The sequence below is a fragment of the Lagopus leucura genome, unplaced genomic scaffold (genome assembly GCF_019238085.1).
Source record: "Lagopus leucura isolate 7727_CA_CO unplaced genomic scaffold, USGS_WTPT01 Super-Scaffold_1, whole genome shotgun sequence".
In the NCBI taxonomy this organism is placed as follows: domain Eukaryota; kingdom Metazoa; phylum Chordata; class Aves; order Galliformes; family Phasianidae; genus Lagopus; species Lagopus leucura.
The window spans coordinates 7,655,132-7,671,361 of NW_024962250.1; the positions used below are offsets into that span (position 1 = coordinate 7,655,132).

Consider the following 16,230-nt stretch of genomic DNA (forward strand, 5'->3'; position numbering starts at 1 on the left):
TGGTGCCGGAACGTGGTGCCGGAACGTGGTGCCGGAACGTGGTGCCGTCGTCCCCGCGGTGTCGCTGGCGCTGAGGGAACCGCGTCCCTTTGGCGCTGAGGGCGGCGGGGCGGGCGGCGTGTCCGGGAGCGGCAGCGGCCGTTGTGGCCTCAGCGCTGTGGCCCGGTCCGCTTGGCGCTGGGCAGGGCGGCCAGGCCGGCATGAGCCCTCTCTGGGTTCAGGCGGTCTCTTAGGCAGTGTTTAGTTCATCCGTCGCTTTGGTTTTTCTTCAGGCCGACAAGCTGTTGAAAGCGCTGAAGCAACACTTCCAAGGAAGAATGCAAGAAAATGAAAATACGGTAATAGATGATCAAGCAGCCCTTCTTTTTCAGAAAGAATGCTTTAGTGGTGTTAATTGTAATAAAAGTACTTTTTCAGGGGCACTTTTAGTTTAACACGCTCATGTATTAATAGATGTGTGTGTGAATGTTTGACATGCCCTCCTGAACAACAGAAGGCATTAATTCTGCCTGAAGTTTATTTTTTTTAAGTATCAATACAAAATTATTCCCTGTAACCACTGACGTTTAAACTTCTTCATTTTATATTCTATACTAACTAATCCCAAAGCATTTTACATCTGCAATTCACTTACACTGACATTATAACAAAAGCAAAAAAGGCAGCTGTGGAAAGATCTCATTGTGGCCTTACAATATTCAAAGGGAGCCTATACACACGAGGGAAGTTAGTTTTTTACATGGGTAGATAGTGACAAGACAAGGGGAAATGGTCATAAACTAAAGGAAGGGAGATTTAGATTAGGAAATAGATTTAGAAGTTTTTTTTACTGAGAGTATGGCGAAGTGCTGGAATGGGTTGTCCAGACAGGTTATGGATATTGTGACCTTGGAGGTTTTCAAGGCCGGGTTGGAAAGGGCACTGGGCAATCTGATCTAGTAGTACTTAATCTAGCAGCTGGCAACCCTGCCTGTAGCAAGGGGGTTGGAACCTGCTGATCCTTGAGATCCTTTCCAACCCAAACCATTCTATGATTCAATACAATTGATATTTCTTTTATTCATTTATATTAGTTGCTTTTCTTATTAAGTTTCCTATGAGCCAAAATATTGCATCTAACACTTCCTTATGCTTTTGATAAATTTGTGTCTACTTTTTCTAAAACAGCTCATATTAAAATTTGCCTTTATAATCTACTTCTCTAAATTCATGAGGAAATTGTGTAGTCTTTTGTGGCTTGTATGTGTATATTTCTGTAGGATAATTTTAACAGATTTTGGAGGATAGCAGCTTCGTTCAAGTCAGATCTCAAATACTAAGTGGCTGTTTACTTTTTTGTATAAGTAGTCGCTTACTGAATATAAGTACTGCAATTATTTCATTACGTAGCTTTTCCATGGAGATGTAGTTAAGGCGTTTCAGGAAATCTAGATATTGCCAAGTTAGTTACTGTACTACTTAAGTGTACTTTTGCTTTTGTCTGTGTGAAGTGCCTTTTCCAATAATAATGTTGAAGCTGTCCCTTTAGAGCGCCTACCTGCTATATGTGCATTCCATGTTATGGTACTTTTCTGATACAGAATTCTGAAAAAAGCGTGCCTGCTTCAATGGACTCTGAACCGAGCTGTCAGCAGGAATTTATGCCTAATCCAGCACGTTTTGTCACAAAAAGATGTAAAGAAAAGAAAGCAACCAGGAAAAAGAAGAGCTCTGATATGGAAGCTAATGACAGTGAAGAAAATACAGGGCCCTCTGTTGAGAAGGAGGTAATTTGTATTGCTTTCTTTTGTGTGTCTGCGTCTTGCAATGAAACCAGAGATTTAAAATAAATAAATAAAGGCTTGATTAATTCTGCTACCAGGTTAGCAGGTAAGGGTTTCGTTTTTGTATGTAGGTGTACAGAAAACAAGAACTTGTACTTTTTACCACAGATCTTGTCTAATTGGACTGTATGCTACTCCACAATGAACAGAAATGACTTATGAAATTAGTCTAAGAAAAGAAAACCTTCTGAGGAAGTGCATGATTACTACACTGAGTGTAGGACTGATTTCGCTGGCTCATCATAGTATACATCTGAATGTTTGGAGCTTCACAATTTGGGTGGGTGAGTGGGTGAAGTCAGAATTGTGCAGAAAACTTAATGGTAGGGAAATGGTGACATGAGAGGTGTTGGTCCTTTTAGCAGCATGAGTAAATGAAAGCCAGTGGTAACTACAGCTGTGATAGTCAAAAGTAACATAGCAATTGAATGGACTTTTTCTTGAAAATAATTTTGTTAATAGAAGAAACATTGTGCTAGAATGTTAGAAACTGTGCAGGTAAAAGCCTTAATATAGATAATTACAAATATTTCCTAGGTTGACTTACATTGTGTTTCATAAAGCCTCTTCCTCATTCTCTCCCTGAAAGCAGGGTCAGCTATGAGGTTAGATCACAATGCTTGGAGTTTTATGTGAGCTGATTTTTTTGTAGAACTCTTCAGCATGGCTGTTACCCCACCTCTCTGGACACACATTTCGCTGACCAGCTGCTCTCAGAACAAAATCCTTTTCTTATATTCAAGTGGAACAAAGAGTTTAATGAAGTATGCTTAACCATAGGGGCATTCTGAAACAAAGGAGAATGAAGTGCCTCAGGGTGATTGTGGAAAGGAAAAAATGGCATTCCAAAATGTGGACCAAGTTACTAAAAAAAGAGCTGATGAGAATCCAAGCACAGCTACTGCTGAGAAGAAGCAGCCAAACAGGACTTCTAAAAGCACTAGAGCAGAACGTAAGTAAAAACTTCCATAAACATAAGCTTTGTAGTACTTTAGATTTACTACTTAGGTTATTTTTTGTCCGCAAATGTTTTCAGTGAAGGAGTCTGAGTGTATTTGATCCTCCTGCTGCTTTGTTTAGGATCAGCGCCTTCTGGAATACACCTGAGATGCCAGTTTTTAAAGGAGCCAAATAGCACAAAAAGTGAAAATGCCTCAGTATTAATTCTTTTTCTTTGGGTGAATGGGCTTTTTCACTGCCTTCTTGGGAGTACAGCTAGTATAAAAAGATATGCAGGCAACACCCTTGTTAATTTGTTAACACACAGATGCTGTTAGGCAGTGTAATGGTGGATCGCTTTTGTATCTGATAAATTTTCATGACCTTAGAGCATGATGCTGCTGAAAATATGGACTCGCTTCTCTTCCACTCTTTTGTGCATGCAGCTGAACTAGAGAGGAATTAAGTTTGTCTTCCCTATCTTGCTTGATAGATTCACAAAAAATTATTGGACATGTACCATTATTTGCCTCCTGTTAAGTGTCGCAGTCCTTGTGATGTACCATGGGTATCTTTGCTGGTTGATAGAATTTAAAGCCTTTCTTATTAGAGGTCATATGTAACTTTAAAGCTAATTAAGAAAACAAAAGTTTTCTATGAAGCTTCTTTTAAAAGCAAATAAAATACGTAAAAAAATGCTTTGGCTGAAGCAGTACTAAAATTAGTTTCACATTGACACTTGAAGCAGTGCTAATCTCTTCCCATAACTGCAACCACAAGTATCTGTATTGCTTTAGTTTTTATTTTTTTCCTCTCAACTGTAACTTCAGATGGTAAGATAGCTGTTGTTGGAAATAATCCAAGTAATTTTTTTATTACTTTTAATTTTTTTTTTTTTCTTCTCTCCATATTTGAGTTTTCCTATTCAAAGGCAAATAATTTTAGACTTTCTTTGGCAAAACCAGGCAGAAAAAGGTGTACTTCAAGTCCAGAACGGTAAACCCCACCTGCTTATTCCTTAGCTTGGTTAATAAAGATATACACCATGAGTTGTATATATTCAACTTTTCTATTAATTGCTCTCAAACCTTGTACCAAACTATAGTTCTTGCCATCCAATTTTTCATTTGCAAGATTGGGTGTTGTATTTGGATTTCTATCCAATTAGTAATCCAAAATCCAAAAAGTTATTTTTATTTCTTTTATCCTCCTATAATCTTGTATCCTCAAAGGGCATTGCTTTACCCTGGTTGGGCTGGCTCCCATCTTTAACTTAACTTTCATTGGGCTGCATTTTAGATTCTGTCAGGCATCCCTGATGCCTGCAATCCTGTGTATACCCAATTTAGGATTTACGTAACTCCTGGGAGTACGACATTGCTTTTCCCAGTTTGTGTTAAAGCCAGACTTAAAATTTTCAGTCCACTGGTCTTGCTTGACAAGTAGCTCCAATTATCTCTACTGAATTTGATCTCTACATTCAACTATTCTAACACGTCATGCCCAAATAATTGTTTTGGAGAACCTGGCATGTACAAGAATTTATATATTCCTACTTGTTCTCCTAGCCTGTATTTAATTGGTCCAAAAAAAAAAGTAAACTTCTCTTGCCAGTAGCTGCTACAACTATTACGAAAATCATCTACAGGTATAATTCTTGATGTAGCACAGATAAGAGGCACCCAGAGGTACCAGAAAATAAACCTCTTCACCCTGCTTCCCCTGCTGCTTTCAGTCCTGGCAGGGTAGAACTCTCCCTGTGTCCTTCCAGGCTCCTCTTACCTCTTCTTCTAGGTAAGGACATCCCTGTTAACCTTGCTCAACTTTGCCTTCCTCAGTTTGTTTTTCCCAAGCCCTTTTCACTTTCCAAACTCTCATCATCACAGCCATTACTAACATTGTATTTCAGTTTCACTCCCTTCTCTCCCCAGGCTTCCAGTGCTCACACTGGATATCGGGTTTCCCCAGCTCTGCAGATGCCGGCTATTCTCACTTCCAATGTCCGTCCCATCCCCATTCACAAGCACTGCACCCTTCACATCACAGCGGGAGGCTCCCCCACTTCTTTCTCCCACTCCAAGTTGTTCTTATAAGCCGCAGTGGGGGGGGTGTGCGGGGATGTGTTCTCCTGCCGGCCCAACTCTAATATCCCAAACTCACTGTTTTCCTTAACCTTTTTGCCATTTGTTTGTTTGTTTGTTTGTTTTTCCACAATTCCACTATTTGTACCCTCAACTGCAATTCCACATACCATTAAAAACTGCATTTCCACATACCATTAAAAACTGCATTTCCACATAATTTCCATATACCGTTAACAACTGCATTTCTGCATACCATTAAAATTGCATTTCCACACAATTTCCACATACCATTAAAAGTTGCATTTCCACACAATTTCCACATCCCATTAAAACTGCATTTCTGCATTTTCATATACCATTAAAACTGCATTTCCACATAATTTCCACATACCATTAAGACAGTTTCTCCTAGTGCCTTCAAAATCCACAAATCAAACAACACAATTCCTCAACTTCCACAACCACCCAGCACTTGGTCTCATGATTAGGATACTCAATTATACAACTGGTCCCATTACTCCATTTACGTTCCTGGTTTCTTATTCAATATTCCCCCTGGCTCACCAACAATGTTTCTCCAGTGAGCCAAAATACAACCCAAGGGGTCTTCTCATATCACTTTAGACACCCCTTGTTCCATAACAGCCTCGTACACAACATAACACAACACCTTCAGGACATAAACATTTAACAATCACAAAGACAGTGACAATAATCAGTACAATTTATCCTCAGGATCCTTCCTCTCTCTGCCTCCCTCCAGAGCCCAACCTTCCCTTTGTATTCATTTCCCACACTTGCATAGCTGCCAACCTCCTTCTCCAATAATCAACATATCAATGATAAACATCATTTCCATCCATGAGTACAAATTAGGCCCTAGAAATTGATCTAATTGTTCTGCTACACTTATAGGATCCTTAGTTAAGGAATTCTTCTTGCAACTCCTAACCTCTCTGCTAGTAAAAACAGCAGGCATTACCATACCCTATTTCCCTTTGACCTAAGACTGCCTTAAGAGGACAAAGTGAAGTATTAGTAAGGTTAGTGTTAGAGAAAGGAAAACTCTCCAGGTCCCATTCGCATTACTCCAACTCCCTCAGTAATTGAGAGCGCATCCTCTCTCCAGGACCCTGCACAGATCAGCAGCACCCACTTTCCTCCTCTGGAGAGGTCACCGCCGCTTTAGAAATTGCACTGCTTTAGAAATTAAAGGCGGGGAAGTTATCTAAGGGATCCCATTTATGATCTTTCTGCTTCTCTTTCCCGTTTCCTTTGAACTTGGACTCCTCGCGAGGAACATTTCTTTATTTCTTGCACTCATTAAGCGACCTAACCCAAGCTCCTGAGATACTTAGGACTTATCTACTTCAAATGAGGTTTTATTTCTTGAAACCTAAACCACTTTGAGGCGATGAGGTGTGTTTTGCCACAAGTGCTTTAATAAAGAGCTATAGTGATGTTGAAATATTTTTCTAGTAGTTGTAATAGTTTTGTTTAATCTTACTGTGCCAGGTGATCCTCATCCTGGAGGACAGAAGATTCCTATGTATGTTGGTGGTGCATCTAAGCCTGGGAAAACAGGGCTGAAAGCTACTACACCAAGTAAGATAATCTTCCATGCTTAAAAAGAGAAATTATTGCCTGTGTATGAAGAGAGATGAATTGCAGGTTTTGCAAAAATACAAATCTGGTTTCTATGAACTAAGAGGCTGTCTTCTCTTTAAAAAGCAAAGCAGAAAAACAAAACAAACCCAGAACACCAAAAATTACACTGATATGTATCTTCCCACTTGTTTATTTGGTGTTTTCTGGATAAAACACTTACACTTGGAGTTTTCAAAACACCAAAGAGTAGGAAGGTGTGCTCTGACTCCCGATTCCTACTTGTTTTTTACTTTATCAATACTACAGTTGTGATAACAATTCATCATTTTGTAGAATACTCACTTTTTTTTCTTATTACTTGACAATGGAAGTATTTATCTTTTTTCCTTTGACCCTGGAATTCTCTAGAGCACCCACCATGTAACCGTGTTGCTGATGTAGATGTTGTTGCATGCTATTCACTTACCTGTGGGTACCCCAACCTTACTTAGAGGAATATGCTATGGTCTTTGAGGCCATAACAGTCGGTGTTGTAAACTTTCTGTGTTGTAGAAAGCTTCCTTAGGAGTCTGTTAGATGCATGACTCCTATTACTTTTGGAACTTCTTAGACTTTAAAAGGCTGCACGAAGCTCACTTCAAGAAAATGGAGTCCATTGCTGATTACATTGAGAGGAAGAAAAAAATGCGTGAGACCTGCAGTAGTTCCCTCAGTGAAGCCAAGGTAAGTGCTAACAAACAAAACTTTCATTGTTGCCATATTTTTACTTCCACAAAGGCTCTCCTTAAGTTTCCCACAAAGCCTCTTCAGAACTGAGAAGCTGGCCTTGTGCATATGTGATGGAGCTCTCTGATTGGAGTCCTGTGTAACTGGTTCTATGCAGTTTCTGTAGTAGTTTGATGTAACTTATTTGTTAATTGAGTATGGTTATAAATAGTTATAGGAAACAATAAATAGTTTGATACCCTTGTGTAAAATGTAATTCACGGTTACTTGTGAAAGGGTCTCCTGGAACTTCTGGTAACAGGCATTTCTGAATTGCAGCAGAACATAACATGGGATGGGTTGTTTTCCAAAAAATAGGGATTAAACAAAGGGTTTTTTTGTGCTTTAAAGAACCTTTGCCAATGACTACATACGTTACCTACTAATCCTTTAGTAGGTAATGTGTAGCTTCCAGTGGCTTTGAGTTAGTGCACATCTGACACCTGTAAGGGAAGCTTCTTTCTGGGCACGGCAGTTTTATGAAGCAACAGCAATGTGTCAGTGAATAGATGGATGTCACTGGATATACCAAAATAGTAACACTGAACTTCTGAACGTTACGTTTCTCTTTCTTTAAGGCATACAGTGTATGAATGTATGCTTAAGAGAAGTGATTTTGGCAGATGCTGGCCAAAAAAACCCAAATCATTGAAGGGCACCAGAAAAAGGCACTTTGTAGCACTTCTACAATATATGCTTTCAGATGAATTTAATTGTGTAAAATCTTAAGATTAAAACACTTCCCTCCTGTTCCCTTTCAAAGCATAAGAGACGGTGTGGTTGTCATACACACTATAGTTTCCCCACTTCTTAACTGCCTTCTCGATGGAAAAACTTCTAGCAGATTGTGCTGACTCCCAATTTGCTTTTCCCTAGAAACACAGCAGTGGCAAAACGTTGTTATTCAGCCCCAATCCAGAACGAGGCAGATTCTCTGGCACCTGCACTCCCAGTAACCTGCGACGCTCACCACGCGGTTTGCTGAACACTGGAAGTCAAAGTATTTTGCCTAGGAAATCTTCATTTAATCCTTCTGTTCTCTCAACAACCAAAATGAATGTCAGGTAATAAGAATGAAGCTGTCACTAATGTAATATGACACGTTGAAAATAAAAAACGTAGACGGTGATTTGACTACTTTATTACTATTCCAAGTATGACCCAGGTACAGATAGAAAGCTAGGCTGAAAGATAGAACTGACAGCTTTAGGCAATACAGTAAATGTTTTTATCTTGATTCTTTATTTAGATGTTTGACTGCAGAGGAAATTTGTCTCACTTCCAACCTTCATTTTCCTAAGCAAACCAATCAATATTTTTTTTTTTCCCTCTCTCACTGTGTAGGCATTCAGTTTTGTCAGCAACTTAATAGTGTCTCCTATATTTGGATTAATTCCTCTTTGAGATGATTTAACCAGAGCTTTATGTAGTATCCCAGGTGAAACTTGCAGTGACTTCAGATACTCTGTGCCCATAGCACAGTAGGGCTTCATCTTGTGATCAACTGATATAAGTAGGTTGCTTTTAACAGATAGGCACCAAACTGATGCCAGAAAGTCATAACGACTTGCTAAATAAATGAGCTGATGTTATTAAGCCTCACCTTGTTTACATTTAAGATACTATGCATGCTTCATTATTTTTATAAGTAAGCAGTTATATTAACATCTCCTGATTATTTTTTTTATTATAAGTAATTCTTTTAATAGCTTAATAGTGATTTTTCTGGGTCTTGAGGAAAAAAATCTTCTTAAAGAATTGAAAATACAGTCCCTAAAAGTATTCTTTTGCACGTTTTTCTTTTTGGCAAAAGCCATTTTTTCTGCTGTTTTTCCTGGCTTCTAATTGTTGTACTGACACCAACTACTTGCTTTCACTGGGCTTTCTACAGCAGCTGAAGTTCAGATTTAGACACTCTGTATTTTGTACTTATCACTCTACTAATGACAGGTGAATCTTGTGTCTCTATTGCATTCCTTTGAATTTTTCTGATAACCTTCACTTCCTAATAGCTGTGTGCCAAGTGAATAATTGCTGGGACTATTTTTTGGTCCCTGAATAAATACTACGCATGTGGTTTTTTTCTACTGTTGAGTCAGTACATCTTCCATTATTGACCAACTCCTAATGATTTATTTACATTATTGGACTTGTAACTTTTCCTATCAAGTTATTTGACTGTTGAGAATTCAAGACCAAACGTTCCTTGAAATATCAAACTGAATCCAGATGGCTTTGTTTCTATTTTAAATGTGCAATTTTGATTTCCATGCTTTTTCTTCCTATTATCCTATTTCAATTACTCTGTACCACTTTCTTTCTTCCTGTGGAAGTGACAACAAACAAAAATAACTCATTCTGTCTCTGTGCTTCGTGTTGCATGTTTTTTTACTCCCTGCTGCAGCCCTACTTGATTCTTTCACAGTGCGTAAATTGAAGCTCTTTCAGAATTTATTTCCATGTCATTTGTCCAAAAATGTAATGGAATGCAAATGCACATCCACGAACTTGCTTGAAATACAGTTCTCTTCAATATTAACTTTTTTTTTTCCTGTATCTTGCAGGCTTTCAGCTCAGTATCTTTATTGATGAGACTATTAATTCACAAAAGATTTTAAATTTATTTCATGATCTCACACATGTATACTTAAAAATGTGTCTATTTACATTTGCAGCACACAGTTCTTAGTATGCAGTTAGTTTATTGCATCCAAATACATTTGATTTCTGAAATAACAAGATAGTCACCTCTTTAAAATTTCCACTGTTATTTACAGTTGTTAATGATGGTTCACAAGCTGAAAATTGTCAAAGGTATTTTTAGTGCAGTTTGTTACCTGTGAATGTCTTTGCTAGTTACCAGCTTTATTGTAAGTGCAACACTTGCTCCTTGTTTTGTGACATTGCTTGCATTCCTTGCAGGTGACTTTTCTTGATTATCTCTAACTTTCAGGTTCTCTGAAGCCACAAAAGATAATGAACATAAACGTTCTCTTACTAAGACTCCATCTAGGATGTCTCCATACGTGGAAGAGATCTGCACACCTGACAGCCAGAAGAGCTGTGAACCCCTAAATGCAAAAAACAGCAAGAGAAGCACGAGAAATAATGATCTGCCTGCATTAAAGGGTAAAGTAGTTACTAAATACTTGTCTCTTTCACATCAAGACATGTTTTATTGAATGTTTGTATAACCTGTGGACCTGTAACCTAATAGATTACACATTTCAATTTAATCCAGTAATGAATGAGTGATTCTTTAGAAACTGCAGTAATTTATTTCCTTCAGTTTCCAGATTTCTGATTGTCACTGAAGATGCGGGCTTGATGTCTTCTCAGAGGTCTCATTCTCCTTGTAGGATGCACACATCTTAAGACAATCTGATATCATCACCTCAGCAATCCTAGTTAGTTTGGAATCCAAAACCCTATAAAACCCTGTCTGTAGGGAAAATAAGTCTTTTGATCACTAGCAATCTGCAACAGCAAAGCATTGCTAAGAATTGATGCCCCAGCATCACTAAGTACATCAGCTTTAAGTTCTTGACCTCTCAGTATGTATGACAATACTGATATTCTTTTTGTTGGGGTGGCAGCTGGAGGTCCCACTGCTGATGTTTTCTTGTCTTTATTCGTTTCTTCTCCTTAAATGTGAAAATCCTCTTTTCCAAACAAATATGCAGAGACAAGGAAATAATCTATTTCCTCTGAAGGACTAGAAAAATGCAGGGGGCTGTATATGGTATTGCTTAGTCATTTTAGGGGAGTCTGTTTTGGTATCCCAGTTGTTATTGTAAAGGTAAGAATTGCTATCCTAAAAGAACAGAAATGAGCTTAGCAAAATAATTGTCAGTTTCTCTCATGCTTAAAAACAGATAAGGGTAAAACTGATAAAATCTTGTTTTCAGTATATGGTTTGGGGCACCTCAAGCAGCTGAGCTGAGGAACTAACATCTAAAGCATAACTTAAACCTCAGCACAGAATCAGTTTGAGTGAGCCATAATACATTCCTCTCTGGCTACAGAACTGTGTTTACAAGTTTAGTGTAAGTTGTTAAGTGGCATGAAAGACAAAAAAAGGCTGCATGTTCTCATTAAAGCATGAATGTCCAGCCTTTTGGCTTGCCTTGGCCACACTGAGTGAGAAGGAAATGCATTGGGCTGCATATATGTAGATTACTCCAAAAGTAATGCCTCCTATTTAATTTCTTTGAAACCTCAATGGATGAAAAGAGCACAGTGGCACTGTTTGATAGAGCAAATTCTCAGCTACAAAATGCTATTTTTCAACATAATCACCATTTGCTCTGCGTTTTGCAAGCAATGAACAAGCACCTACATGCTATATTTGTTTGGTTGTTTTTGTTTTTGTTTTTTTAAAAAAAAAGTCTCCACACACTCTTCACAACTGCTGTTTGGCCTCCATAAGCATTCAGCTAAGCATCAACAAATGTGAACGTGTGCTGCTTTTTCCACAAGGAGGAATTCATTTCTACACCTTTGCTTCCATGGCAGCAGAGGGGTAGTCTGACAAACTGGTGTCTGTCTTGTTGTTGTCACGCAACAACAAGAAGTAATGGAATATTGGTGGGAAGGTTCCACCTCTGCTGCTGTACCACCAACATCCATGTCTGACATCATTGGCCAACATAATAAAATAGGAGGCATTACTTTTGGAGCAGCCCTTGTACAATATATACTGTAATTAACACGCATCAGTAACAAAACATTTAAATCTTAATATTTTTTATTAAAACATAACAATTGAGAGCAAAAGAAAAACACCAGTGGATGTTGGTTTTGCTAAACTAATGCATTAGCCACGCTCAGTGGCAGAGCTGTACTTCTAGTGAGGAGATTTCTGATGAAATTTTACTCCTATGCTTCATCCTTGAAAGCACAAGAGTTGTTCACAAACTGTTTACTGCCAAAAAGGCGATGGCATGAATAAGACATGATGTGAAGTCAGAGGTATTTCTCTCTGGTAAGAGTGCGTGCAGAAATCCAGCAGAGAGACACGATCAGTTTCAAGTTGAGCATCTGATTGCAACTTTATCTGTTTCATTTGAAAATGTACAGAACACACATTTATGTTGACTGAAAACGGAAGTGCAAATAGACCAAAAAAATTGATAATTTTTTTGGCAGTCTTGAAACCTGTTCTCAATTCTTTCATCGAAATGAAAAGCATGGCTGCATTTCTTTGGCTGTTCACAGGACTGTTTAGCCAGTGTGTCAAAATGCAGGAACTTATTTGCTGCTCCTCGAGCTGGCACTGCACCACCCCCTGTGCCCTGGTCTCAGCACAGATGGGGTTAATAGCACAAGGCTGACTGGTTGTTGCTGAGTAATGGCTGTGGAGCTGCTGCCCTGATGGTGAGGGGCTGGCTGTGCTGTGAGCTGTGTGGAGCAGATACAGTGCATTGCCACATAACTAATTCACTTACCTACTCATGGCTGTAGGCTGTTCCTCTTGCATCAACAGTGAGAAGCTACTAACATGACATACAGTGTTATGTGTGCTTTTAGATGTTAGTAAAGTGAGAGTTACAGTGTGATCAGTGAGTCCAGGGATTCTGAACTAATGTGAGAATGACTTCAACTGACCTGAGGTGTAGCAGATCTGCTGCTTACCAGAATGCTATCTAAAATCAGAGCAAAAAGGTATTTCACGACTTCTGCCCTCTCTGGAAGCTTCCTTTTGCCAGTGAGCTGTTTGCAATTTCTTCTTTAGTGGCAGAAGGCAGTGTTTAATAACAATTTAGTCTTGACAGTTGTCACATGGTCCTCAGATACTTCCTGAGTTGCTTTGTACATCGATGTTCCTGCTACCATTAGTAAATATGATATCTTGATGCCTTTTGTAGCTATTACCCCGTTCAAGTTCGCAGCTCAATCTGCAGAACCCTCAAGTACGAAGAAGATATTTGATCTCAAAGCAAGTCTTTCAAGGCCGCTTCGGTATCAACCACACAAAGGTACTGTGATCATGCATTGGTAGTGTTATTTATAGCAAAGTGTTCATAAAATAAGCCACTGAGCAAACCTTCTACATCGTGGTGTGAATTGGCTTTCTTTTTTTTACCCTATTTCTTGAGATTTCCACATAGTTTGTGCACTGATATGAAAGTCCTACTTTGTGTGTTCTGAGAGTCTCCCTACTGGAGAAAAAAATCTCTAACAAAAGTTTCATAAATAGAGTAGTAAACATTCTTGTATTATGTTGGATATACAGAATATATGGATAATTCTGTACACAATAATGCTAGCTTAAAAAGTGCACTTTCTTAGGAAAAGCAAAACATCTGAAGTGTTTGTTGCATAGAGACTGCTACCTGGAAAACTGCTCATAAGAAATGGGCTGATGAAGCTAATGTATTATGCAGCAGAAGAGGCATTTTCTCTCAAAGGAAACCATCCAAGGAGAAGCTAGCTAGTGTAAAATTCACAAGAAGTTGTTAAGCACGCTGTTGCTAAGCTGTAGTAGTTCAGTATCCTCTCTTTGCCTCTAATTTGTAGGACGGCTAAAACCTTGGGGAGAACTTAAGGAAAATGCTCCCCCAAAGAGGTCTGTCAACAGCAGCATCACTTCACATAAGAGAGACTACAAACAGCCACATCTCCAGACAAGGTCAGTACAACACTTTGTACAACAGCTTTTTATGAATAGTGTCATTTAAAATAACATCATGACTCGATTATCTCTTTGAGCATTAAAATATACAGTTCAGGAAAGAACACTTTTTGTATTCATATTGTAGTTCAATACCTATCTAGCAGCTATGGACTTGATAGATCTCCTTCTGTGAGAAGCAAACAATTCCTGCACTGGGTGATTTATCTCAAAAGAAACTGGGTATTGATGAGTTGCTACCTTGAGTGCTAGACCTGTGCATCTAAGCTTAAGTATTTCAACTGAATCTAAATATTCAGACTAATGTCTCACTGGAGCAGTCTTCTTTTGCATAGCTAATGTTGCACACTGTTAGAACAGGTATTAAGCCCTGGTTAACTTCATATTTCTGAGGTTGCTTCTATTTTTACTCTTACTGTAATCTGAAATGGTCTCTCTCCTTTTTCTCCTTTAGGGAAGACAGGCGGGAGAAGCATGAGCAGGAGAGAAAAAAGAAGAAAGCTCAGGCTCTTAGAAACCGTAGAGGACTATCTATGGGTTAGGTAAAATCAGAAATAGCTAGGATCTCACTTGTAAATACTGTTTCTCTCATGTAAATATTTGTGCTGTTTGTGCTTCAGAGTATGGGTCAGGTTGTTTATTAGCTAGGTAGAATCCACAGATGACTGAATAAGACCTTACAGTGCATCTGAGCATAACGTTTTACTAATCAGCTCCTAAGCTCTTAAATGTTTAGAACTCTCATCTCCTTGGAGAACTGTCTCTAGCTGCAGAACTCTCCAGTTGGTTACTGATATTTTGTAATGTTGCTATGTATCACACTATGTATCTCATGTAACTAAAAGATGTCAAAGGAGAAAAGGCAAGTAGGAAAGAGATGCTCGTGGAACCTCCTAGTAACTTGGTGCAGACTTCACCAAAATGTTTGTTATCCACTAGAACGCATAGTTTGGATTGCAAGCTTCAAAACATTCCACTGGTCAATTAAAGGAATTGAGATATCTGCTTGCTCTGCTCTCCAAGTGGATCCTTAAAACCTGTAGCAACTGTTCAGTGTGTCCTACCGTAGATCTGTGAAATGGTAGGGAATCTCCAGGGAAAGAAATACGCATGCTTTCTGGAAATCTACAACGTTTACAGAAAACTACAAGGCATAGCAGAATTATGAATTTTTTTTTTAAGTAAGTTCACAGATGAAAAGTGGCTTTACAAACCAGTACTGGATGCTTAGATCAGTTATGGTTGGGCTTGGTCCTTTCTAGAATAAACAGATGATTGAAAAAAACAATTGAAATACTTCGAAGATGTTAAGAAGGGTGAGATGTTTAAATGCCTTAAATGCAAAAACTAATGTTATTTAAAAAAAAAAAAAAAAAAAGGCTCAGAAAAGCTATTTGGATGTGTTATGGATGAAACCGTGACTGGAAAGGTAACTCAGCAGTTGTAATCTCAGCAAATACTTGTACTTCAAAAATACAAGGTGAGCAAATACTTCAGTGCTGTCATATCAAATGCTGAAACATAAAGCTTAATTGTTTTTATAAACCAAATGGGGGGGGAAATAAATTTTTTTGTACATACCTTGTTTATTACCAGTTATCTATTATGACTACCTCTTCCTACCTCCTTAGTGTAGCACCAGTTCTGTTTGCACGTTACTCAGTTATCTCTGAACAGATTTGTTTCTGTACTGATTTGCCTGCATACCCTTTTGTGAATGCATTAGTGTTCTGACACCATTAGGAAATATAAGCTTTGCTCCCCTTCTGCTCTTAATCTAAATCTGTGCAAGAGGAAACTGCTGATGCAAGATGGTGTCAACTTGCTTTGTTGTGGTCTCCGTATAAGGCAGAGCTAAGATTAGTTTTTTTAAGGCACATTTAAGGAGGGGACACTAAATGATGTCAAGGCTTTGACTAGACTGTTTGTGACATCTGAAATGAAACCATTCAGCAATTGTTCTTTAAAGTATTTCTTAAATTACTGAGGATGACAAAAAAGAGGGGTTGGGGAACTGAGCATTTGCCCCACCTCTTGACACTGTGCCTTTCTGCAACACAGTTAACTAACAACACTGCAGAAAAGCATCACCTGTTCTTCCTGGGCCATAGGCTGTGGGTAAGAGTGTTAATAAAGCTGAGGTGCATTTCTAAGGAATTGCCAGTGCCTGGAACCTTACTTCTGTTTAACAGCTTAGTCTTACTGCTTTGTAGCTCTTATCACCCATAACTCTAAAATAAGAGCTAAATCTGCTTCAGTGCTACTGTTTGCTCATGGCAGCAGCAGGTTTTTCTTTTAGTTCCTTACGGTGCCAAAAGTTCAAGTCTAACATATTTCAGGTCCTGTTCTTTTGTAAATTTCAGAAGCTGTGACACAC

General features: G+C 38.6%; 1 protein-coding gene across 3 annotated transcripts in view; it reads left to right on the plus strand.

Annotated features, from left to right (window-relative positions):
* NUSAP1 (nucleolar and spindle associated protein 1) overlaps nucleotides 1-15,857 on the plus strand; it is a 35,881-nt gene extending 20,024 nt beyond the window's left edge. For 2 of the 3 annotated variants that reach the window (XM_042868156.1, XM_042868166.1), the window contains exons 5-13: nucleotides 1,581-1,766; nucleotides 2,604-2,775; nucleotides 6,362-6,451; nucleotides 7,065-7,177; nucleotides 8,096-8,283; nucleotides 10,173-10,348; nucleotides 13,087-13,197; nucleotides 13,739-13,850; nucleotides 14,308-15,857. In XM_042868156.1, the coding sequence (XP_042724090.1) occupies nucleotides 1,608-1,766; nucleotides 2,604-2,775; nucleotides 6,362-6,451; nucleotides 7,065-7,177; nucleotides 8,096-8,283; nucleotides 10,173-10,348; nucleotides 13,087-13,197; nucleotides 13,739-13,850; nucleotides 14,308-14,395 (1,209 nt within the window). In that variant the 5' untranslated portion in view covers nucleotides 1,581-1,607 and the 3' untranslated portion in view covers nucleotides 14,396-15,857. Of the gene's footprint in view, nucleotides 1-272; nucleotides 339-1,580; nucleotides 1,767-2,603; nucleotides 2,776-6,361; nucleotides 6,452-7,064; nucleotides 7,178-8,095; nucleotides 8,284-10,172; nucleotides 10,349-13,086; nucleotides 13,198-13,738; nucleotides 13,851-14,307 lie in introns of all 3 variants that reach the window. The other variant, XM_042868149.1, reaches the window with a different exon arrangement.
* Nucleotides 15,858-16,230: the final 373 nt, after the last annotated feature.